General features: G+C 48.5%; 1 protein-coding gene across 1 annotated transcript; it reads left to right on the top strand.

Moving 5' to 3' along the window:
- Window positions 262-23,948, top strand: ARPC1A (actin related protein 2/3 complex subunit 1A). The gene is made up of 10 exons (XM_018040844.1): window positions 262-404; window positions 6,054-6,146; window positions 8,352-8,456; window positions 13,998-14,220; window positions 16,548-16,655; window positions 18,216-18,428; window positions 20,751-20,826; window positions 21,041-21,234; window positions 22,049-22,139; window positions 23,551-23,948. Exons 2-10 carry the CDS (start codon window positions 6,083-6,085, stop codon window positions 23,587-23,589), a joined length of 1,113 nt encoding a protein of 370 aa, XP_017896333.1. The 5' UTR covers window positions 262-404; window positions 6,054-6,082; the 3' UTR covers window positions 23,590-23,948.

The following is a 25,563-nucleotide window of genomic DNA, read 5'->3' as shown; positions in this document are numbered from 1 at the left end:
CGTCCGTTTGGCTCAAAAGGTCCCAATTCTCAGGAATTCATTCCGTGACCAAAGCACTTGTGAAAGCGCCAAGGCTCCGCGCTTCGGTCCTCGAGTCTCAGGACATTTTGCGAGGAAAGCACTAGCAGGTCCACGCTGCCCCGCCACCAGCTCCCAACGGTCTCTGGACGCAAACTCCTTAGAAGCCGCCCGACCCTTCCCCGCAGCGCGCGCGCCCCGGGGCGCGCGTGCGCCGACAGCCCGCGCCGCCGCGCCGCGCAGGCGCCGTGGCCACTTCCGGGAACTGTCAGCCGCTCCCTCTGGGCCTCGGTCCTCCGCCCGCGCCCGCCGGAGCCTGTTCGCGTCGACTGACCAGAGTCCGCGAATTCAACGCTCCGAGCCCGTCCGGACGGCCCCGATCCCAGGTAAGGGGCAGCAGGGGCGAGGTTCGGGCCCTGCTGGCCTCCCCTGGCCCGGGCCTCGCTCCCGATCTGTACCTGCGGGGGCAGCAAGGCGGGGGCTTAGGCCGCGGGGCCCGGAGGCGGAGGGGAGGGGCGGGCCGGGGGAGGGGGCGGGGAGGCGGTGTTCTCTGAGGGGCCTGCCGAGCCCTGGGGTCCCCGCACGCCCAGATCCATCTCTCAGCGATTTCCAAGTTCCGATGCTCCTCCAATGACAGAATGAAAGATTGCTTCTCCTGCGCTTCCATTGTGGGCGTTTATCACAGGCGCTAAAATTGTAGTGAATGGGATCACCACCCCCACCCTATCGCGCGTCGCGAGGCACGGTTCATTCCTTTAGCTTCAGCGTCTAGAATAGGGTCCCTGAGCGCAGTAAGCGCCCGTGGAGTGTCTGTTCCTGTCTAGGGCAGCCCTGCATCCTTCAGCTATAGGGGGAACCTTTCAGAACCGGCGAAGAAGCCTCCCCCGAGTTCTTTAAGAATCTCCCCGCTTGAGTGCCGCCTTCCCCTAAGTCACGGTCGACCCCCGGCGCTCCTAGTCCTCCGTGCAACCTTTTCTCATTTCTAATCCTCGAGTCGGACTGCCCAGCCTCCCTCCCATCCCGGCACCACCACTGCTTGGATGACCCTGGGAAGACTGCTCGTCTGAATCCCCGTTTTCTCATCTACATTTATAAGATCCTTAAGGGGTTTCTGAGGCTCCAGTAAGCTTATTTGCATACATTGCTTAGGATAGCCCCTGTCCCTTAGTATGTGCTCAATTAAGTTTTATTCGTGCTTCTTAACATTCTCTGCGTGTCTTCCCTTCCTCTTCTACCCTTCTCCCCCCAGATTTGTGGACCAGAGAAGTGTCAGATTTATTTATGTTTCTGGCCCCAACCTGGTATTGCTCCACTGCTGGGAATATGGTAGGCCCGTTAATACACTGTGGGCTTCCCTGGTAGCTCAGATGGTAAAGCATATTTATCTCCTGCCTGCAATGCAGGAGACCTGAGTTCGATCCCTGGGTTGGGAAGATCCCCTGGAGAAGGAAATGACAACCCACTCCAGTATTCTTGCCTGGAAAATCCCATGGTTAGAGGAGCCTGATAGGTTATAGTCCATGGGGTCACAAAGAGCTGGACACGACTAAGCGACTTCACTTTCTTTAATACGTTGTAGTTTAGAATCTTTTATTATAAAGCCATCTGTTCTCATACTGGGGCTTTGGAACCAGAAGGCAGTGCTAACCTACTTTTATCTAATTCAACTCCTTGCCGAAATTACCTAAATTATCCTAGTTCTGCCCTCTTTCTTTAATCAGTTTTTAAATCTAGCCTTTTAGTATCCAATAGACCCTGGGTGTTTCAAGTATCTATTAAAAAAAAAAAAAGGAGAGAGTATCATTCAGGAGGATATTTTTGCCACGTGAGGGAGTAGGTGTAAGTGGCTGCTTCTACCTCAAAGTATTTGGAGACCTTCCAAGGTTAATTCATCTGCTTATCACAGTTAAAGGAGGGGATCATCTTGGAAAAATAAATCTCCTGCTAGGAGGGAGAGGATCAGTAATTCCATCTAGTTAACTAATCCTATGCCGAAACAGGTTCTGCCTAATGAGGTTTAGTCTGCTGGTTGAGGCTGGAATTGGAACCTGTCTCTGAACACTGTAGAGGGTGTGGTGACCTTGTCAGAGTACCTGGTATTGCTGGGTTGGGTGATGAGAGCAATTAAAAACTGGATGAATCACAGTCTAGAGCACTGACCTTAAGTAGGAAACTGACATCCCTACTGTACAATTACTTTAAAGCTCCAGGGCCAGGAAGGTGTTCCCAATTCAGAGGGTACTCCCTGGAGTGTATTTCTGGGGCTGGGTCAGAGGGAGAAAGGGAACTCATTTATTGAGTATCTCTTTGGGGGTAGGCTTTGAACCACATGTGTTCATGTGCTTTCTCATTTAATCCTCCTACCACTGGCCTTGCAATGTCAGTTCTATGTCCATTTCACAGATGAAGAAAAATGAGTTTGGGAGATAGCAAGTGACCTGCCCAGGATTTCCTGGCTAGTGTGTGTCAAAGCCAGGATTCAAACCCAGGTCCCCTTGGCTCCACTGCCCATGGCTCAAGTGATAGGTAGAGACTCAAGTGATAGGTAGAGAAAGGAACTGAGGGATGGAGGGGTCCCCTGGAGTCATATCGTGCTACAAAGAAGTCATTCTCTCCCTTTCCATGCTGGCCATTAAAAGGTCATCAGTAGAAGTTTGTTAATATCATGACCTTTTTTTGTCTGTCCCTTTTTCTTCTCTCTATCCTCAATAAGACAAGCTTTTTTTTCACTTAAGTAGAAATCACAGTTTAGAAATGATAATTATCACCCTAGGACAGAAGGTTTCTTTTTCTTGGTGAAAAAAAAAAAAAACCCAAGCTGTCATTATTCTACTTTAACTGAGTTTCATGAACACATGCTGTGTTCACTGGTGGTGTCTTATGAATTGGACGAACATGAATGTTGTCTTGGTCTACAGACTTAAAATAGCCACATGATTATAGAAGTACAGGTCCTGAGTGTAGGTCCAAATATGGAACCTGAATGATATAACAAAATTAGAAGTGCAGTTTTAGAAGTTAATTATGCCATTGAGTAAATGTTTACCTCTTTTGAAGGCTTTGCTCCATTGCTTATAATCCTGAGTTTTAGAATGAGAAAGCCTTTTTCTGCACCTTTTCTAACTGTACACGAAATGTGTGCTCTTATTGCATGTAGAGATTTACATTAAATTATTAATTTGCAGGTCATTTTTTTTTCAGTTTACAAATGAGCCTACAAAATGTGCCATATAAGCTAAATTGCTTTTAGTTAAGGATATATTTGTTACATATCTTTATATAATGTTATTTTGAGTAACTGAGTAAAGCCTTTTGTAATGGGTAAGCATCAGAGAAAAAGAATTATGCATTGAGCTTCTGGAAATTTATTTTTCAGAAGAAATTTAGGCGGTCTCACTTGAATTCATTAAAAAAATATAATTTTCAGTTAGAGACTTCATCTGTGAGTTGCAACTTGCAGAACATGGACAAGGGAAAAAAATATTAATGATCTTGAACTTCCCCGGTGGTCCAGTGGTTAAGAATCTGCCTACCAGAGCAGGGGGCATGGGTTTGATCCCTGGTCCACGGAGCCGCTAAGCCCATGCACCACAACTACTGAGCCTGCTTGCCGAGGTGCCTGCAGTCTGTGCGCCCTAGAGCCTGCACCCTACAATGACCCGCTCCCCTCAACTAGAGAAAGCCCCCTGCAGCAGTGAAGACCCAGCGAAGTCATAAATAAATAAATAAATAATTTTTATTAATTACCCAAATATCGTCATTCTTAGAATAGAATGGAAAACACTGATGTTTCTCAGCCAGTTCAAGATATCAGATGTTTTATTTAAGGGTATATTTATCTCTTTTTGACCCTTGGACTCCTTGACAACAATTAGCAGAGGCATTTCCTTTGCTTTCCACTGAGATTGATTTCTGCTTTGTCTGCTGAATTCTTATTGTTCACCTCATAACCTTCTGGTGGCCTTCCCATTCATTTCCTGCTTGCATCAGAATTCCTGTCTCACATTTCTGTCTCCACCCTAAGTTGACTTGACTTGCACTTAAAGCATAGAATCTTTAGTGCTGTGAGACTGCCTCTTAGAAACGATTTTAAGGCGACGGTGGGGGCCGGGGAGGGGGCCTGGCTGCTTTGAAAAAAATTCTCCTATTTTAGGTAAAGGTTGCTTCATCAGTCCATCTAGATTTGGATGCCTGTAAAATAGAGAATTTGATACGATTTTTTATTTAATGGCCTTTCACAAACTCTGCTTTTCATTTATTTAGTTACAATAACAAGTTTAAAGGATAAATAACAAACACCTGCCTAATCTGCACCAGTTGTTAGCATGTTGCCACATTAGCTTTTATACATCTACTTTGTTGTCCTGAAGGAGTGAGAATACATTACAGAGGACTTCATCGCTAAAGGCGTCATCTCTGTCTCCTAAGAGTCAGAACATTCTCCTACCTGCGGTCAACCATTATCAAAGTTCCAGGCGGCGCAGTGGGGAAGAATCTGCTTGCCGATGCAGGAGGCTCGGATTCCATCCCTGGGTCAGGAAGGTCCCCTGGAGAAGGGAATGGCTGCCTTCTCCAGTATTCTTGCCTGGAGAATCCCATGGACAGAAGAGTCTGGCGAGCTCCCTTCCATGGGGTCTCAAAGAGTCGGACATGACTGAGCGACTAACGCACACCATCATAGTTAAGAAATGGAAAATAATTCCATGTTATGTGATGCTGCTACTGCTGCTAAGTTGCCTCAGTCATGGCCGACTCTGTGCGACCCCATAGATGGCAGCCCACGAGGCTCCCCCGTCCCTGGGATTCTCCAGGCAAGAACACTGGAGTGAGTTGCCATTCCCTTCTCCAGTGCGTGAGAGTGAAAAGTGAAAGTGAAGTCGCTCAGTCGTCTCCGACTCCCAGCGACCCCATGGACTGCAGCCCTCCAGGCTCCTCCATCCATGGGATTCTCCAGGCAAGAGTACTGGTAGTCTAAATTCAAATTTTTCCTATTTTACAAAATATATTTTTGATGGCTATTTAAAAATGTAGATTTACAGTCAAGTTTCATTTATCAAATTTGGTTTTTATAGCTCTTTTAATCTAGAACAGCCACCCCCAGGGACTTCTTTGGTGGCCCAGTGGTTAAAACTCTGAGCTTTCAACAGAAGCAGCAGGAGTTCAGTCCCTGGTTGGGGAACTAAGATCCCACATGCTGTGCAGCGTGGCCAAAGAATTTAAAAACTAAGTGTACAATTCAATGACTTTTTTTAAAAAAAGAAAGAATTGTAAAACAGCTACCCAACCCTGACTCCCACCTTTTTTGAATAGTCCAGGTCGGTTCTTTTATAGGATGGCACACATTTCTGGTTTTAACTGTTTCCGCTTTATGTTATTTAAGTCCACTCTCCTTTATTTCCTATAAACTGGAAATTAGGTCGAGATCTTGAATGGATTTAGCATAAATGTTTGGCATAAATATTTCATAGGTAGGTTCACCATCTCTTTTATTACCAAGCTTCTTCATGGTAGCCCTGTGTCCTGTTTTCATGGCACAGTTATTAACAGGGCCCGTTTTGCTCTCTTGGAAGTATTAAGTGGTCACTACTTATAAGCGATGATGTGCACTTCAAACTGCCTCCCTTCAGGAAGCCCATCAGATTATATTGTTCCACTACTTAATTATATTAAGATAGATTACTTGGCTAAGGTGGTGACTGACAGATTTTTTTTTTTACTGTAAAGGCATGTTTGTTTGTTTGTTTGTTTGCAGTTAGTAAATAATCTGTGGGATGGTCTTTTGAGACTGTGAATATCTCATACCCCAATAGTCCTTAACTCATGGTTTTAGAGTCCTTTGATGACCTTTGACAGAATAAATGCCACAGTGGTGGTTACAGTGCTAACTGTATTTAAATGATTAAGAGTTTGAAGTTGAGATTGATTCTCTTTTAATGAGAAAATGATGTTTTATTTATCCCCCAAACATTTCAGGATCCCCAGATAAATATGGGTTGCCTACTATTTTAAGTGCTTTTTTCTGTTTCTTGCTGCAGCTTTCTATCCTTTGAAAACACTAAGAATAATGTCCCTGCATCAGTTTTTACTGGAGCCAATCACCTGTCATGCCTGGAACAGAGATCGTACCCGTAAGTATGCCATCGCCTTGGCTCTTTTATCTCGGTACCACTGATTCTCTTAGATGTTGGCATTTTTAAGAATCACATATTTCAGTGTCATATGTAAACAGGGACATAGATTCAGAGAACTAGGTCAGTCAGCTGGGATTTTGATAAGGATTATTTTGAATCTGTAGCTGCACTATCTCTTTTAAAGCAATTCAGACTTGGTTTACTTTTTTTTTTAATGAATGTATTTATTTGGCTGGGCATGTGGGATCTTTAGTTGCCACATGTGGGATCTAGTTCCTTGATCAGGCATCAAAACGGGGTGACCTGCACTGAGAGCACAGTCTTAGCCGCTGGACCACCAGGGAAGTCCCAGTTTGCTCTTATTTTAAAATAAATCTTTGGCACATAAACAGTATACTTCAGGTTGTTGTTGAATAAAGTGAAAACCTAGATATGGGCCTCTATATGGATATTTTGGAGAAGGCGATGGCACCCAACTCCAGTACTCTTGCGTGGAAAATCCCATGGATAGAGGAGCCTGGTGGGCTGCAGTCCATGGGGTCGCTAAGAGTTGGACACGGCTGAGCGACTTCACTTTCACTTTTCACTTTCATGCACTGGAGAAGGAAATGGCAACCCACTCCAGTGTTCTTGCCTGGAGAATCCCAGGGACGGGGGAGCCTGGTGGGCTGCCGTCTGTGGGGTCGCACAGAGTTGGACACGACTGAGGCGACTTAGCAGCAGCAGCAGCAGCAGCAGCAACAACATCTGGATATTTGAACCATGGCAGAACGGTGAATCTAGAGCTTCTGCTTTGTGATCACGTCTTAAAGCTTCACAGCTTAGTTTTCTATAATTCTGTCTCTACTGTCTCATCTAAAAATAGGGTTTTGGAGTATTTCCAATTATGTTTAATAGAAACATAAGTTCTAATTTTTCTCATTTAAGCTAGTCAATATACTCAGTGTCTTAAGTCAGAGTTTTTTGTTATGCCACATTCTAATCTGAAACGTAGTTTTCAGGTTTAAATTTGGATTTGGATTTTGAAATCCCTACACACATCTTGGAGATTTAAAGAAATATGTAACTGGCTTCCAGAAAGCACTTAAAGTCTTAGAATTCTAGAGCTAGGTATTTATTCCGTAGTTTCATCTTTAAACAGATGTAGCTTTCCTAAGGAGTGAAGAAAAGGGGATATGATAGATGAGGGAGCTGTTAAATGATTGACCTAAAGTTTGGGTCATAGACTTTAACTTTCAGAAATCAATTTTTATTTTTTAAAAACGGATGAACTAGAAAGGAGAAAAATATCGTATAAGTTCAAAAAGTCCATTATATATGTATATTCTTAATATTTTAGATTGGTCGAAGAGGTTTCTCTTAAAAACAGATTGGTATTTTGTGATTTATATTGGCTTTATTGTAAAGAAAAACTTCAATTTATTTTATCAGTAGAATCAAAGGTACTTTTCCTTAATAAATTAGTGGTTCGTGATGGCAATAATAAGAACCTACAAGCTATTTGCAGTGTTTCAGCAAATCTACAGAAATTAAATATTTATCATTCGTAACATTGGACAGGTAAACTAAAACGTCAAATATTTTACTGTGGACCAAAATCATATCTGTTAAGTACAGCAGCATTGTTTGTTTGTTACTGGTTAGAATCCTTAATTGACAGTTGTGTATGTTTCTAATAAAATGAAATTTTTAGTTTCTCTTTAAAACATTTTAAAATATGGGCTCCAAGTAGAGGTAAAAATAATAAAGGAATTACTTCTTCAGGGGCCAAAATTGGAAACCATTTTCTAGACCTGCCTTCCCGTTCCTTCCTTCAGTCTGTTTTTAAAATGCTCACCGTAGGAATTCCCTGGTGGTCTAGTGGTCATGCTCCAATTCGGGAGGTGCAGATTCAGTCCCTGGTCGGGGAACTAAGATCCCACATGCTGCCTGACATGCCACCCAGCGAGGCCGAAAAAAAATTTCTTTTAATAAGTAAATAGATAAATAAAATACCCACTGTGGGAATTCCCTTGTCATCTAATGGTTAGTACTCCATGCTTTCACTGCCAAGACCTGGGTTCAATCCCTGGTCAGGGAACTAAGATCCCCACGAGCCATGCAGCACAGCCTGGAAAAAAAAAAAAAAAAGAAAAGCCCACTGTAACAGATACCTTTTTTGGTGGCAAGTTCAAATATTAACCTTTGACTTTTTTTTCCCAGAGATCGCCCTAAGCCCCAATAATCACGAGGTCCACATCTATAAGAAGAATGGGGGCCAGTGGGTGAAAGCCCATGAACTCAAGGAACACAATGGACACATCACAGGTAAAGGGAGCGGGCTCAGGGCAGCATTTCCCAGCACCGCACACCCTTGTATAGACAGAGAGCCTGGGAAAGGAAGTCGGCCACCCTACTCAGAGTCGCGCAGCACTTCCTGAGCTGCCTTCAGAAAACTTGAGACAATGTCCTAATAGTCACCTCGGTTTTGAAGTGTGTCTCTGAGTCCCGCTGGTACACAGAACTCTGCTAGTGTTACTGAAAACACAACCTCCGGGGACTAAACAGCTTAGATGGAGATGAGACGTGAAAGTGAAAGCCAGACAGCACGTCAGCTGGGTGAAGCTGCCAGCCAGGCCGGGCTTGCGAGTCCTGAGGGGACGCCGTGTCTTCCACGACTTTCCTTATGTTGCTTTTGGGGCGGGGAAAACATTCCACAGTATCGAAAAGGACAAAGAGGAGTGTAACAAACAGCCATATTCCTGCCACCCAGAGTTAGCCGCTGTTTATCTTTTCTCCTGTGCCAGAAAATTTGGGAAACCAAAGATTGGATTATAAGAAGCGTTATTGTAGATAATGGTAACGCACCCTCTCAGCCCCATCCCCATTCCTGTCCCCCAGAAGGCAGTCTGAAGTTTGGTATGACACTGTCCCCGTCTGTTTTTTATAGTTTGACTTGCATGTATATGTGTTATCGTTCAGTCACTCAGTCGTGTCCACCTCTTTGAGACCCCATGGACTGCAGCATGCCAGGCTTCCCTGTCCTTCACTGTCTCCTGGAGGTTGCTCAGACTCATGTGCATTGAGTTGATGAAACTGAAAGTCACTCAGTGGTGTCTGACTCTTTGCGACCCCGTGGACTAGTCCCTGGAAGTCTCCAGGCCAGAATACTGAGTGAGTAGCCATTCCTTCTCCAGGGGATCTTCCCGACCCAGGGATCGAACCCAGGTCTCCCGCATTGCAGGTGGATTCTTTACCAGCTAGGCCACCAGGGAAGAAGTATGTAGGTGGAGGCAGACCCAGCAGATTGCTTTTACCCGCTGGTTAGCATTCCATGCCTCATTTGTTTACTCATTCCTGCACTGAAAAACATTTATTTCCACTTTTTCCTTGTGACATTGAAGTGCTAAATTGAGCGTGCCTAGGAAGATCTCCTGGAGAAGGCAGTGGCACCCCACTCCAGCACTCTTGCCTGGAAAATCCCATGGACGAAGGAGCCTGGTGGGCTGCAGTCCATGGAGTCGCTAAGAGTCGGACACGACTGAGCGACTGCACTTTCACTTTTCACTTTCATGCACTGGAGAAGCAAATGGCAATCCACTCCAGTGTTCTTGCCTGGAGAATCGCAGGGATGGGGGAGCCTGGTGGGCTGCTGTCTGTGGGGTCGCACAGAGTCGGACACGACTGAAGTGACTTAGCAGTGGCAGCAGCAGGAAGATCTCCGTCCAGGAGTGAATGTTTGTCTCTGGGAGACTTGCTGCACCCCAGGGCTATGCAGATCTTAGCCTTGCCAGGTGTCGTCAGCTTGCCTTCACCCCACCTGCCCTGACAGGAGAGCTGGTCTCCCAGGCTTGTCAGAGTCGGACTGGCCAGTGAGTGAGCGGTGGGCTCTGTCTGAGTTGCATTTCCCTGGTTCATAGAAAGGCTGCTGCTGCTGCTAAGTCGCTTCGGTCGTGTCCGACTCTGTGCAACCCCATAGACGGCAGCCCACCAGGCTCTACCATCCCTGGGATTCTCCAGGCAAGAACACTGGAGTGGGCTGCCATTGCCTTCTCCACATGGAAAGGTTGAGCGGCTGTTTATTAGCCACCCAGGTTTTCTTTTTCATGATGTCACTGTTCATAACTCCTAACCACTCTTCCACTGAATTTTTGTGTCCTTTTTTCTTGTCAATTTGTAAAAGTCTGGATCTTAATGCGTTGGTTCTGAGGCAGATTCCTAAGTGTGCAGTAATGTTCATCTTTGACAAAAACTCTCAGTGAATAGCTGGGGAAAGGTAACATCAGAGCAGTGTTAAGAAAGCGTCAAGTAAAGGAGAGAGAAAAATGGAGCATTTTTACAAAGGTTTTCAGAACTTGGTGAACCGTTTCTTGATGCCAGATTTCAAGAGAATGTATTACTGTGCTGGGAAATCCTATCTGACGGCTTTTTTTAAAAAAAAAAAACAACATACTTATTGCTGTGTTCGGGAAGAACTCTTTATTCTTTGACCCTTAACTACTGTAGTTTCTTTTTTATCCTGTTTTCTGGCTGAGTGATTCAGCCTCTTTTCTTTCAACAGTTTGGCTAAGCACATCAGAACTTGCTCTCCATAACATTTCACTTACAAATTTCTCACGTCTGTCTTGAGTCTCCTTTCTTCTCGCGGTAGTTTTTGCGCTTAAGTGGGCAGCACAGGGACTGATGGTAAATGTTTCTTTTTTTTAATTGGGACCCTTGAGGTTTGCCTCTGATTCTGATTAGCATAAAGATATCCTTCCCCCATCAGAGAAAAACAGCATATTTTGACCTTCTGCACCCCTTAGACTGTGTCCCCAGCAAAAACTCATGACTGTCCCTTCTGGCTTTGACCAGTGATTTGTGTGTGATGCCAGTCAGGGGCCAACTGGCTGTATTACCAAACTAGCACCAAAGACATAATTTCTATTTTGGTTGCTGTTTCTTTCCCATGGCCTTATTTCTATGAGGTTTGGCCTATTTCCATTAACTCCCTTTGCCGGTGGCCTTGCAGCCTAAAAATAAGCACACTCATATTTTAAGTTGGAATTTTAGCATTAGGAAATACTGAAAAAATGAGAAAAGGCCAAGATGAAAGACCAAAGAACTAGCCAAGAAAGTGAAATAGTTATGTCCTTTCTCTCCCCTGCTTCTCCTTTGGAATCCTTTGAACTTGGGCCTGTTTTCTGTCCAAATGCTCAAATGACATTTTTCTTTTTTAGATCTGAAAAAAAAAACTGTTGTTGGAAAAGTCTAAATATAACTCTGTGGCAGAAGACCAAAGATCAAACATACTTTCTCAGAGAGATAGTAACTATGGAAAAAGAAAACGCCCCTCTGAAGTTTTTTAGAAGAAAAATCTGCTCAGTAATAGAGAGGAAAAGAATATGGCATGCATCAAAGGATAGCAGAGTTCTGGTGTTTTTCTTTGAGTTTATTCTTTTTGGTTAAATATTTGATCACCATCTCTTAAAAAAAAAAAAAGATTTTACTGTGGACAGTTTTAAAAAGATGGCAATAAGAGAGTAAAGCAATGAGCCCCTATATACCCATCACTCAGGGTCAGCAATTACCAATTGGTGGCCAGTCTTGTTCTCAACTCACTTTCCTTCTTTCTGTTCTGTTTTCAAGCACATCCCAGACATTGCCTCATCTCATATTTTCAGTTCCTGTCTCTAAAAGATAAGGATTCTTCAAACAATAACCAGTACAGTCGTCAGTTGTTTTAGTTGGCATCCTCATAAGGTACACACATGGTTGTGATTAACTGAAGTCCCTCCAGTTGACGGGTTCCTTCTTTCTTTTCCTTTGCTGTGGAAACTTGAGAGATCGGGTTGTCTGTCTGCCGTGTTTCCCAGAGCGTGGGTTTTGCAGACTGCAGGCACTCGGTGCTTCCTAGGTTTCTTGGTCCTCTGTTTCCATGACTCGCTAGTTGAGGTTAGGAGATGGCGGGTTTTCATGAAGGAGGCACGTAACGTCATGTCACCTTTCTTTCTGTGATGTTAGCGACTGTTGGTGATCTTTCCCCTATCCATTAATTTAGAAGTGGCTGCGCCGTGGTAATACTCTCTAGCATTTCCTCTCTATTAAGTGGAATGCATTTATAAAGGAGATGCTTACCTTCACCTACTGTCTGGTTATCCTGGGATGCCGTTTGTAAAGGAAAGACGGGACAGACGCTCGAGTCCTTTCCTTTTCTTTTGAAGTCTTCTGATGGCAGGAAAACGGAAAAAAAAAAAAGATGCAGCAGTAAATTAGCAAGAGATGAGAACTTGCCTTTTACTGACCGTTTGCCTTCCTTACTTTTTAACAATGTGTTTTTGCATTACATTTCTGGGAATTTATCACAGATCATTTTAACCAAAGCAAGAAGGTATGTGCCTTAATGTTCATGCCGATCTTATCTATTCTATTAATAATGTAATTGGAAACCAAACATACAACAAAAGGATGTTTGGGGAAATTATTGTGATGAGATCAGTGTTCTAACATAACTTATACCCACTGCTAATTTACTGAAAGCAGAAGAAAACGTTTGCCATGATATTAGTGTCATTTGAGGGAGGAGCATGTGTAGCTGTGAGATGGAGTAGGGCTTTTGTTACTTTCCTGTATGTCCCATTGTGATGTGTATCTTGTGATAATATGTGGGTTTGCTGTTGTAGTTAAAAATAAAAATTTAAATCTAATAAAGAGGGCTGCAAAGCTATCCTGTAATGAATGGATTTTAAATCAAAAATGCACATCACTGAGAAGACACTCCCCCATCTTTTCCCCTTTAGTGGTATGAATAATTGAGCTGACTACTCCGGTAGGTGAATGAATATAACCTCACACTCCTAAAGTCACTGCGATTTATGATTAATGGAGACTTTGATTCTTATTTTTTTCATATAACTGTTAAGAATGTTGATTATTTTTAAGGAAATACCTAAAATAAAAATTTATTAGTGGTATTTCTATAACTTTAATATTAAATTATGTTTATAGAAAATATTTCATCAGTAAGTATAAAATGGCTGAGTCATAGCAGATTTTACTCTTGGTGTATAACAAACTGCCCTTGACTTTGGGATCCTTCACAGAGGCTTCCCAGGTGGTGCTAGGGTTCCACTAGTGGTAAAGAACCCGCCTGCCAATGCAGGAGACTTAAGAGAGGGGGGTTTGATCCCTGGGTCGGGAAGATCCCCTGGAGGAGGGCATGACAACCCATTCCAGTATTCTTACCTGGAGAATCCATGGAAAGGGAGCCTGGCGGGCTGCAGGCCATGGGGTCGCAAAGAGCCAGACACGCCTGACTGAGTGTGAGCAGTCCTGACTGTTTAGGTCTCTTCCTAGTTTGGATACAAAGACACTCAAAGACTCTCACAGAACCTTTATCATATAGGAAAGGCATCTTGGTTAGTTTAAATAGCAGCTACCTTCAGAAGAATCACAATTGATATTTTCCCCTCTCTATACTGAAGGTCGTTCACCCTGTACATTGCTTTATTTGGATGTCATATTGTAGACTTCCAGTTAATAACCAAGGTCTGTTACTGCGTAAGTAAAGGTACTTTCAGACCAAAAGGAAAAACCAATCTGGTAATGAGGGAAGATAAAGGTCTTCAGATCAGAATTCTAAAGCCATGGGAGTGGGTGGTAAGAATGCCCCTGCTTGGTTTGGAAGCTCCACAGTTATAGAGCTCTGTTCTGCGTGGCCTCCAGAGGATCCTGAGTCACAGAACTTTGCAGAGGAGCGTCCTTGCCTTGGTGATCAGGACCATCGGTGGGGAAGGACAGCTGGGGAGGAAGGTCCCAGGCCCACCCGCCAGTGCCCCGTCTGTTGTTGCTGGCCAGGCGGAGCAGATGCCCACCACATCTCACTTGCAGGTATCGACTGGGCTCCCAAGAGTGACCGCATCGTCACTTGCGGGGCCGACCGCAACGCTTACGTCTGGAGTCAGAAGGATGGTGTCTGGAAGCCAACCCTGGTGATCCTGAGAATTAACCGGGCGGCCACTTTCGTCAAGTGGTCCCCGCTAGAGAACAAGTTTGCTGTGGGCAGTGGAGCACGACTCATCTCTGTCTGTTACTTCGAGTCTGAAAATGACTGGTGAGCACCATCCAAGTATTTTTATTTCTGTCTGTGGAATTGTACGTTTGGACCGCTGTGTCCTCAGTGACTTCTTGAGGCACTGGGTACAGGCTTCACTATAACTTCAGCTCTTCCACATCCAGAGATGTTTCTTTCCTTTGAAATTCTCCATTCTCTCTGAGCATTTTTCCTTCTTCTGAGTACAAGTCCAGTCTCACATCTTCCTCACGTTCATATCAAGCTGTAGTTCCCACGTTCTGATCTCCTAACTTGTTTTCTTTAAGATGCTACAATTCTTCTCACTCTGCACCGTCTACGTTGCTATTTTCTTCCCCTGATGTTTATATATCATAAACTTGAAAGAGTCCTCATGCCCTAAGGAATAGTTTTTTTTTCCCCTATCTCTATTAACTTTAAAATATCTAGAATTCCTATAGAGAGTAGTATTTTCCTGTCTTTAAAGTTTGCTAACGAAATCTGTGTCCTGCTATACCATTTTACTTATCTAAACTGTTGAAGTAAAAATTGACCAAAATCTCAGAAATAAATCAGCCTGTTGTACATTCTTTAGACTGTAAACCACTCATAGCTGATCCCGTCAAAATACCCAGGTTTATTTTATAGCTAAGTAACTGATTTTAACTACTCCTTCCTGCTCACTTTAATGAGGAAACCACTCTGCTCTACCCAGCACGGCACGTGTTCAGAAAGGGTGGTAAATAGCCTCCAACATGGAATTGTCATTTAGTGTGAAACTGGCAGTGTTTGTGTTTGTACTAAAAATAGCCGAGTACACAGTATTCTTCGTGTGTCCCTGTCTGAGACAAGGAAAGGAAGGGATGGTCATGTTACATTTTGTAGTTTAGTAAAACCTCAGAAATTTTGATCGTCTGTGAATCTGCAACAAGACTGAATTATGAATTAAAGACTGGCGGCCTTTCTTTCAAGCCCCTGTTAACATAAGGATAACAAAATACTACCTGCGAGAAATTGTTCAGAAGGTTCACTGTAACAGAGGAGAAGCAGCATTTGGCATTTTTATTCACTGAAAATCAGTTTCAGTGCAGATAAATCGGGCTCAACTGTAGGACACAGTAGTGTCCCTTGAACAAGACGCGTGTTCAGTGGAATGTCTCAGCTGTGGCACGATGTTTCACTGGTGGGATGCAAGTACTCTTAAAAAAACCTCTAAAGGCCTTTAATGTAAAATAATTGGCACAAAGCACGTCAGAATGCTGTCTGTTTTCCAGAAAGGCCCCTATGAGAAAGATTCTCTAGAAAAGTAACCTAGCATTCAGCTCAAGAGTGAGTCTCTCAGCTCCTGAGTAATAGAACGGGATTGGTTTTTAAGCATCAGTTTAAGGATAGAAATTGAATTAGGCCAGAATAATGACTGATCTTAGATATAAATAAACTATTTGGGGGTGGTTTTTTTTTTTTTTGGAATCTTTTTTGGCATGTGGAATCTTAGTTTCCTGACCAGGGGTTGAACTCATGCCCCCTGCATTGGCAAGGAGGAGTCTCAATCACTGGAATACCAGGGACGTCCATACATGTTTTGAGTGGAGCTTGAGAATTAGGCTTCCCAGGTGGCTCAGTGGTAAAGAATTCACCTGCAATGCAGGAGTTTCAGGAGACCCAGGTTCAATCCCTGGATCAGGAGGAGCCCCTGCAGAAGGGCATGGCAACCCACTCCAGTATTCTTGCTGGGAGAATTCCATGAACAGAGGAGCCTGGTGGGCTACAGTCCATGGGGTCACAAGAGTCAGACACGACTGAAGCAACTTAGCACGCATGCACAGAGAATTAGCCAGAGGCTCATATTCAGCAAGAGGTTCTACTCATTTCTTGACTTTTTTGTGAAAAAATAAATCTGCAGCTTCAGAGAGACTTAGAAAGGGAATTAAATTGTTTTACAACCAACCCAAACTTAACCCAAAACGAAGGAAGAAATCACTGAGTTATTTGTAATAAAAATTTAAGTGATGTCAAACCTCCATTTTTATTTCTAAGGTTAGAGTCACATGTAATCTGAAAGTCCATGGTGGGGGGCAGTGGTACCAGAATTAATCTACAAATACACTCCCTGACGAGGGTCCCCTGGTAGCCGGGAAAGTTCAGAACCGGATGTTCCAGTGAAAATGTCAAAGGGTGAAGAGGAGCCGAAGGGCCGCTGAGGGTCCCCCTTCCTCGCTTCCTTTATAAACACACCTCCTCTCCAGCAGGAGCCCGGCGGCCCTATGAGAGCCCTGTGGAGCTGGTTTCACCTGGCGCACGTCTGTGGGTCATCTGGGGACGGTTGCTTGATGCGTGGGTAAACTGAAATGGGTTTTCTCCTTTTGTAGGTGGGTGAGCAAGCACATTAAAAAACCCATCCGCTCCACGGTCCTCAGCTTGGATTGGCATCCCAACAACGTCTTGCTGGCCGCAGGATCCTGCGACTTCAAATGCAGGTGGGAGCAGGCGAGGGTTGGCAGCAGCCTTCAGCTCCTCGTTCTCCATCCTTCAGCAAGTGTTCATGTGGTTCCTTTCCTCTGTAAGGGACTGTGCCAGGCCCCATGAGGCGCTCGAGAGATGAAAGGAGCTTGTGATCTAGAAAAGGAGCGCCAGCAAGCGTGGAATTAGGAGGCAGAAAGAAGAGGGCGAGGAGGGGCAGGTGGAGGGGCTGCAGGGGCCAAACCAGGAAGTGTCCTCCAGCAGAGCATCCCTGGGCGGCAGGTGGGGGGCGCAGGTGCAGGCCCCCCACCCCCACAGGTCGTTTCTCATCTCACAGCCCTGGCAGCGGACTTGGCGCGTTCCAGAGTGAAGCTGAGATGAGCATCAGGGCTGAACAGGGCGCGCTGGGTTCCTCCTCAGTTGAAGCTCTTTATTTCTCATGAGCATGGGGCTGGAAGAAACAGGGCCACTTTGCTGAGAGCTTTAAGGAACATACAATGTAATTGCTTTTTAAAGCTGTTCTTTATCAGAAGGCTTTTTTTTTTCCCTTTAGCCAAAAGAAAAGCAAATATATGTTGCTTCGTTATTCGCTGGTTTGTGGGTTGGGAGATGGGGGTGCAGCTTTCTTTAGTAAGCTGTGTGGAGACATTCCAGAAAACCTGTCTAGTGATTTATATCCAAGAATATCCAAGTTCTTTTGGTTTGTTTTGTTAAGGATGTGTGTAAGGATTCGGCTGTGGGATGAGAGGGCGGTAGCATCAGGTGCTTTGGGGAAAATGCTGACCCTCCTACTTGAGAAGCAGTGTAGCAGTTAGGGTTCGGAAGTTTTCAAAGAGAAGATGTACAAGGAAATGGCACTGGAGAGCGAAGGGACTAGAAGGACCGACTCTCAGCTGTCTACAGCCCTTCTGCTTCCCACGTCTGGGTCAGAACAGCCTCCCACAGAGAATTAATTCTTGGAATCAGAGGAGACCGATGACCCGAGGCTGTAAAGGACCCGCCTTCATCCCAGACAAGCCCTGCCACCAAGGCTGGATGATGAGACTAGGCTGCTCCCTCAGCCGCCCTGGCCGCCCTTGGCTTTCTCTTGGGATGTCCCTTTCTTTCTTCAAATGAGTTAGTACCGGTGGTCTCCTGCAGGGCTGCAGATTGTTTCCTGTCTCCTGCCGTTTGTCCGTGTGGGCTTTCTAGACCGCTGTTGTTGAGAATGATGGCGGTAGCCTCGTTTAGCAGAGTCCACCGTGGGCCGGGGAGGGGCAGGCAGGACAGCACGGTCCTCCCCCAGACGCCCTCCAGGAGGGAAGGGGAAGGGCTTCTGTGTCCTGCAGATGCTGTACCTGAAGAGCGGTGCCTCACGGGCCGTAGGCCACACTTGAACTGGCGTGGAGGCAGCCAGCCGAACCTTCTCCTTCTCGAGAGCTGCGTGGGAACTCGCCCGTCGTCGGGGTTTGGGTTTTGCTGAGTCGGCACCTTTGCGTCTTGGGGTGCCGGCCAGCAGCTGCCTGCGGCCTGTTTCTGGTAGTACATACAGATGTTTTAATCCCCTTTTTCCTTCTCTCCCTGCCCTTAAACCACAGAGTGTTTTCTGCTTACATTAAAGAAGTGGATGAGAAGCCGGCCAGCACGCCCTGGGGCAGCAAGATGCCTTTCGGTCAGCTGATGTCCGAGTTTGGGGGCAGCGGCACCGGCGGCTGGGTGCATGGGGTCAGCTTCTCGGCCAGCGGCAGCCGACTGGCCTGGGTCAGCCATGACAGCACCGTGTCCGTTGCCGACGCCTCAAAAAGCGTTCAGTGAGTGTTAGCCTTTGTCTGGACTTACAGAGGAGCGGCGTGGGGTCTCTCCACAGCTAGCCTGAGGCCACTCGGCCCCGGTGGAAGTGCAGGACATGAGCGTAAAAGTCCCAGCCGGGCTGCACAGCAGCCTTTAAAGTCACCTTCGTACGTTTAGATGGTCCGTCTGGGGAGATTTTGAAGATTCAGTTCTCCCTTCCAGAAACACTTCTTAATGGAAATGCCCGTCATGAATCCTCCGAAGGAGCCTCCTGGTTTGCTCCTGGTCCCAGAGTTCCTTCGGGTGGCAGTTAATCCGTCCCTGAGAATGCCTCACAGCGTGTGAGTGTCGTCCCACAGCCTTAGATGAAGCGGGGGACGTGTTCTTCCTCTCTGTGGTTGGTGAGCATAGCTCCACTCACCCGGGGCCTTGGTGACAGCCGACCCCTGGGAGCCAGCCCACCCAGGGTGCGCGCTGGAGTGGCCAGGGTCGCAGCGACTCGGGGTGAGGAGGCCCCAGCTCAGCCCTGAGGAGGGCGGAGGGCGTCCTTCAGAGCTCACGCCTGCTGCTCGTGCCTGGAGGGCAGAGGAGGCGACCGCAGTCCTTGCTGCTTATGAATCTCCGTTCTTTCCTGGTGCATCCTTCCATTGGCACCTAGAGAGAGCCCACCCATCAGGGTCTCCTGACCTGGCACCCTGTTCCGGGAAGCCGTCACATCTGACTCCCCCTGCCCCATGGCGGCAACAAAGTGGTATTTCAAAGAGAATGTCTTTTTTACTACTTGGATTGAACTGGTTGGTTTTTGTTTTGTTTTTAATTTTTTTTTTAAACATCCCCCCTGCATCCTAAATTACACCGTCTTCGAGACGATTTTTCTGCACATGTATAGACACACACATCTTTTCATTTTCAGCGCCAGTGGGATTGTGCTGTGCATCTGTACAGCAGTTTGCTCCTCGTCCTTCAGTCACGTCCTGATGTCATGGCTGCTTGCTTTCTGTAGTTTGCTGTGACACATAATGAGCTCTGAGCAAATGCTCACAAGCCCCTGTCTGCCATCCTACTGACTTATTTGTCTTTTCCGGTGCTGCAAGTCAGATTACATCCTCCACCCTTCTCCATCTCAGACATAAGTGTTTCATGTAGTAAGAGCTAGGTACGCCACAGGAAAGCCTCGGATGAGGTGTTAGGACTTTAGTCCACTGCCAGTCATGCTGGCGGAGGAGGCAGTTGGAGGTTGCAGGGGCGACTTTCACGTGGAGCCGTGTGACCCCTCCCTGGTGGCTCAATGGTGAAGAATCCGCCTGCCAGTGCAGGAGATGCAGGTTTGACCCCTGGGTCGGGAAGAGCCCCTGGAGAAGGAAGTGAAAACCCGTTCCCATGTTCTTGCCTGGAAAATCCCATGACCAGAGAGCCTGGCGGCCTGGGCCCTACAGTCCATAGGGTCACAAAGACTCAGACATGACTGAGCACAACTGCGACGCATTTCTGGGGCATCTGATCCTCCTCCATCAGTCAGCACGTTTGCTGCTGCATCTGTATCATTTCTTGGCAGATGGCCACGAAGCATACATGTGCCCACGCACATGGCCCGTTCATTGGCCAGCACTGTTTTGTTCGTCAGTGGCCATAGCTGGAGCCCCGGTGCCTGACGGGCACAGACTAGACTTCCATGAATGTCTGTGGTCCCGGCCCACTCGGAGCCCCTGTGAGCACAGACAAGGATGGCGTCAGAGAAAGGCCTTCGGTCGTGAGTGACGGTGACAGTCAGCTCTAGGAGGCCAGAGAGAGGGGAGCCCTGCAGGCTGCAGTGGTGCAGGAAGGCTGCTTGTGGGGGTGATGAGACCCAGGTCGAGTTTCAGAACTCAGGGTGGACTTCAGGTGGGCAGGAGGAGGGCATGTGGGTAGCAGGGAACCAAGGCCAGGGTGACAGAACCAGGAGGGGTGGGCACAGCCAGAGGGGCCGAGGCCCCTGCTGCTGCACATCACCTCGGGGCTCACCCGTGCTGGAGACGGCTGGAGGTCACAGGGCTTCTCTTAAAAAAAAAGATTTATTCACTTTAATTATTTGGCCGCACAGGGGCTCAGCTGCCACATGTGGAATCTTTTGTTGTAGCGTGTGGGATCTAGTTCCCTGCAGGGGATCTCATCTGGGACCCCCTTCATTGGGAGCACGGTCTTAGCCACTGGACCCCCAGGGAAGTCCCCACAGGGCTCCTCTTACGAAGCGTCCATCCTTCACGCTGTGATGCCACTTGAGAACATGTGCCCTGTCACCCCCTGTGTCTGACGAGGCTGCGTGGCCCCTTCCAGCGTGTGTTAACCGGTGTTCTCGTGCTCAGGGTCTCAACTCTGAAGACAGAGTTCCTGCCCCTCCTGAGTGTGTCGTTCGTCTCAGAGAACAGCGTCGTGGCTGCTGTAAGTATTTCTCTTATTTTCCCTCACGTGCCCTGCGTTTCATTCTTGAGACCAGGAACAGACCGTGGGCTGAGGCTGTGTGCCCTGAGGCTGAGGCACAGGGAACAGCAGCCTCGTGGAAGGAAGGGATCCAGAGGCCTCCGCAGTGGGACCATTCCGCTGGGGGAGGTGGTGGGCGCCCCTGCAACCCAGCCTGACCGCTCCCCCGTTTCAGGGCCACGATTGCTGCCCCATGCTGTTTAACTACGACGACCGCGGCTGCTTGACCTTCGTCTCCAAGCTGGACATCCCCAAACAGAGCATCCAGCGCAACATGTCGGCCATGGAGCGCTTCCGCAACATGGACAAGCGGGCCACGACCGAGGACCGCAACACGGCCCTGGAGACGCTGCACCAGAACAGCATTACGTAGGTGCCGCCCGCCCGGCCCGCCAGGGGGCGCCGCTCCCCTCTGCTTCCTGACGGGTCCCGTGACGGTCTGTGCCCCCCGGCCCGGGCGACCCTTCAGGAACGGGGTGACAGGAGGCTGTAGCGTCCCGACTGCGGGCCCTTGCTTCCCGCTTGCCGCAGAGAGCCCGCTCTACCCCTACCCCGTAGTCAGCCTGTCCTCCACACGCAGAGCACGGGCCCTGCCCCCAGGCAGCCTCTTCTGAGTCTCGCTTTCTCAGAAAGGTGACAGGAGACCGTCCTGAACATCGTGTTCCTCTCGTAGGGAGCACCTGGCAGGAAGGTCAGTCAGACTCTGTCTGAAAAGTGACTGTACTTGTCATTTCAGTCCTAGATTGCAAGTAATGTGTACAAGTAAGATCATTCCATTAGATTTCTCAGCAGCATCACGGTGGATGCTGAGGAGCCGGGTGGATTTCAGTCATGCTTCACGAGGCCTCTAGTTTGTTCAGAAAGCCTGTCCCGACTGTGGCCGTGCCCGGCCACTGCCCCCCCGGGAGCATGTGCTGTGTGGCCCGGATCCCCCTGCTTCTCTACATCCCTGAGGTTAATGCCCACCCTTAACTTTTCCCTGTTGGCAGTCTCTCTCTTTTCTGGATACCTGGTAATAAAACTCATCTGAGCATTTTCTGAGTCAGGCTGCCACAGACTAACAGCCACAGACGCCTTAAAGGAACTGGGGGACACTGCTTCCTGGAGACGCCGATGCGCAGAGGAGGGCTGGAGTTCGCGTCCGCCGTGCCCCTCACAGTCTCTTGCTTGTGCTTCCTTTCAGTCAAGTGTCTATTTACGAGGTGGACAAGCAAGATTGTCGCAAGTTCTGCACGACCGGCATCGACGGGGCCATGACCATTTGGGATTTCAAGGTATTGTCAGTGCCTCTCAGAGCACATCTCATTGGTGCCTAAACTCTTGTGAGAAGACTGTTCCCCGTGCCTTTAACCCAGCCGTCTCCTGCAGCGCAGGGCAGGAGCGTGGCGCGCTGGGCTGCCCCCGGGGGCTGTTAGCCGGAGAAAGCCGCTCTGTGTCACTGAGGTGTCCGCACAGTCCCTGACGGGGAGGCGAGCGCTGCTTTTGCGGCGGGCCCAGGGTTGGGCCCAGTCTGGTCGAACTCTGTAGATCTGTTTTTATGATCCACACCAACTCCTCTGACTAGGACTCGCTGCCGGCCTTCAGGTGCGGGGCCCGGGGCCTGGCCCTGAGGATTGGCCATGAAAGGCCCTGGAAGGGCTCGTCTGGCTGGAGAGACAGGAGGACGGAGTCGGGGAGCGGGGTGGGGAGGGGTCAGCACCTGTTTTCCCGCTGGGGAGTGTGGGGTGGGGGGTGCTGCACAGACTGCCTGAGCTGCCTCTTCAGGTGGGGTGGGTTTCAGGTAGCAAGTGGTCTGGGCTGCGGGGGGCACCATAGGCCGGGCAGGGGCCCCTGGAGGAGCCTGGCATGTCTGCGGGCAGCAGGGGCGACTCCGGAACCCACTTAGAGAGGCCCCGGCTATGATGTGTGGGCGGCCTGGGCTCTGGGTCTAGTGAACAAGCGACAAGGACGTGCCTCCCACTATGGTGGGGGTTGGCCAGAGGTTCTGGACCAGCGAGACTTAGGGGGCCGGATGGAGGGATGTTGTGAGTGAGGGACAAACCCCAGAGGCTTCTGTAGCCTCCAGCTTCGGGGTTGGGCGGGTGTTGGGGGAGGTGCAGAGCCGGGGAGGAGAGGCGGACCAAACCTCCAGAAGTGAACTGTTCACAAAACTCTGCCGCTGCCTGTCGGGCTTCCACGACGATTGATGTTTCTGCCCCTACAAGTCTCTCCCCCTTGTTACCTTCGCCGCTTTGGGGCGGCCGCACCTGTGTAATTAGCTCCACCTGGGCAGGTAGCGCCCTCCTTTGATCCCTGCAGCCAACCTGCCTCTCTTGTGCTCACTTGAGCCTCTCTTGTGCTCACTTGAGCGCGTCCTCCTCTGTGATCCGTCCCCCTGTGAGCCCACGCTCGGTGTTGTATACCCGATTGGCTGCGTGGGGATTACAGACGTGGGAGTGCCTGCCATCGCGGCACTAGAGTGCGGGGCCAGCGACACAGATGATAAGCACATAGGAGCCTTCCCTCCCGGGGTGTGCCCGGAGCCTGTCCCCAGGCCTGGGGACGAGGCAGCGCACGGCCTGGAAGGACCAGCAGGGGGCGCCCTGCTCTGGCGAGTCCGGGTCTCTGAGGCAGGTGGGGTAGAGGGTGAAACGCCGGGCTGGCCAGTCCCCAGTGATGATCCGTGTTCTCCCCGCTGCTCTCCAGACCTTAGAGTCTTCCATCCAGGGTCTTCGGATAATGTGAAGCTGAGCGAGCCTCCAGACCCAGCATGAGGACGGACCGGCTGCGCCGGGGCAGCGCTGCCATGTCATGGGGAGGGGAGCCCGCCGCCAGGAAACACTGAAGACGCACATGGCGCAAACCTCGTTGTGTGTTTTGTTTGAATATAATTGGTGAAAGTGTTGGTTTTTTTTAAAGCAGCAGTGATTTGGGTTTTGTTTGGGGGGTTGTTTTGTTTTGTTTTGCAATTTCATTCCATTCTTGACCAAAGCTTCTCTTTAAGTAGTTTATTATGGAACGTTGTCAACACTAACTTAAAGGAAGGGGTGGGGAGGTATGTAAATTGTCTGCTAAAAAAAAAAATAAAAACACTGAATATGTTTCTGGTTTTGTTTTCCCTATACTGTTTGCATTTTTAGTAGGGAAATGTGGGTGAATTCTTTGTCATACTAGTGAGTTTGGGGGGTAGAATCTTAGACTTAGTTTCCTGAATCGAGCCATCTGGTAAACCCTTCAACCAAAAGAACCATTTCTCGGGTGCAGTCCTTTAGCCCGGCAGGACTTGGGCAGAGGAGGCACCCTGTTCCCAGCTCCTTTAGAGACGGCAGACAGACAGACTGTCTAACCTCCCTCTGCCAAGCCGCCTCTTCCTTGTGGGTGTGGTGGGGGCAAGGTGTGCAGTGGGAGAGAAAAAGCACATGTTGTCATTCTGGTTTAGAGATTATTACACCCAAACTCGGTTATCTTCATCATAAGGAGAGGCCAAGTTTGACATTTCAAGGCTAAGACTCCTGAGAGGCACAACAAATAAAAAGTGACTGGCGGGGAAAATGAATACAGCGCGGCCTTGAGTGTGGCCTGGCTGCGGGCCCAGAAGTGGAGCAGTGGTTCCCACATGACGCTAGTACTATTAACGTGGGTAACTGCGTTCTCAAAGGACATCGCTATGTTCTGAAAAGAGCATGTTTTGCCCTGCTGCTGACCCACAGGAAGCACCACTTCCCTCCTGGAGAGAATCCCGGCCCCTGGGCACCTGCATCTGTCCATCTGCTGGAGAAGCTGGAGGAGGAGCCTGGTTCTCCCCTGGAGCCTCCAGAAACCTCCAGTACCCGTTCAGCCACCGAGGTGGGCTGTGGGCCTCTGACCTCCAGTGCTGAAAGAGAAGGCACCTGCATGGTCTCAAGGACCGCCCCCCTGCCTCCCCATCTGTGTGAGTTGTTCTAACAGCAACAGAGAAGGAGTCCACAAGGTCCATTCAAGAAAGGGGAGGGGGGAATTCCCTGGGAGTCCGGTGGTTAAGACTCCACACTTGCATTGCCGGGGGCACGGGTTTGGTCCCTGATCGGGAAGCTAAGATCCAGCAAGCCGGGTGGCGCAGCATAGAAAGAAAGGGAAGAAATAGGATTGGGAGCAGTTTTTCAAACAGGGTCAGAGCCCATCCGGATGTTGTAGGAGAAAGCATTCTGCACCACGTGGAGTCAGTTCTGTTTCAGACACACAGGGGAGTGGGGAAAAGGCCACAGCGTGTACCCATGGGGGTCGTGACCACAGTACAGTTCGAAAGCCACTAAGGTAGAGTCACTCACGTGAGTGGGGCTTGATGAAGAGCCAACACTGCTGGTTCTTGCTCGGTCCAACACGGCAAGGTGTGCCTCGCACCAAGGTCCCCGTGCCAACACCAAGGGGAACGGTCAACGGGCATGCACTCCTCACAGCGGGCTTGAAACTGGGACTGCCACATTATAGAGATGAAAAAACTCAGGTCCAGAGAGCCAGTAAGAGCTGGTACCTCCAGAGCCCTGGGGGCAACCGCCAAGCATGCTCCCTGCTGGGCCGGGGCAGGGAGGGGAGCTGCCTGGCCACCCAGCCCCGTTCTGTCACCACATTTGGGAGATGGGTGCTGTCACTGAAACCAGGAGGGGATCTCCTCCCCCCGACGCCCCACCCCTGGCAATACCTGTGGGGTCTCCTGGTAGACCTAGGTTTCTCATTGAGCCA

This window comes from Capra hircus, chromosome 25, assembly GCF_001704415.2.
Source record: "Capra hircus breed San Clemente chromosome 25, ASM170441v1, whole genome shotgun sequence".
Classification (NCBI taxonomy): domain Eukaryota; kingdom Metazoa; phylum Chordata; class Mammalia; order Artiodactyla; family Bovidae; genus Capra; species Capra hircus.
This window is presented reverse-complemented; position numbering and strand designations above follow the sequence as displayed.

Excerpts from the sequence above, each read along its gene's own strand:
- ARPC1A (XM_018040844.1), top strand. The coding sequence starts at position 6,083 with ATGTCCCTGCATCAGTTTTTACTGGAGCCAATCACCTGTCATGCCTGG. Across the intron at positions 8,457-13,997 it reads ACACAATGGACACATCACAG|GTATCGACTGGGCTCCCAAG; the intron begins GTAAAGGGAGCG and ends TCTCACTTGCAG. Across the intron at positions 18,429-20,750 it reads GACGCCTCAAAAAGCGTTCA|GGTCTCAACTCTGAAGACAG; the intron begins GTGAGTGTTAGC and ends TCTCGTGCTCAG.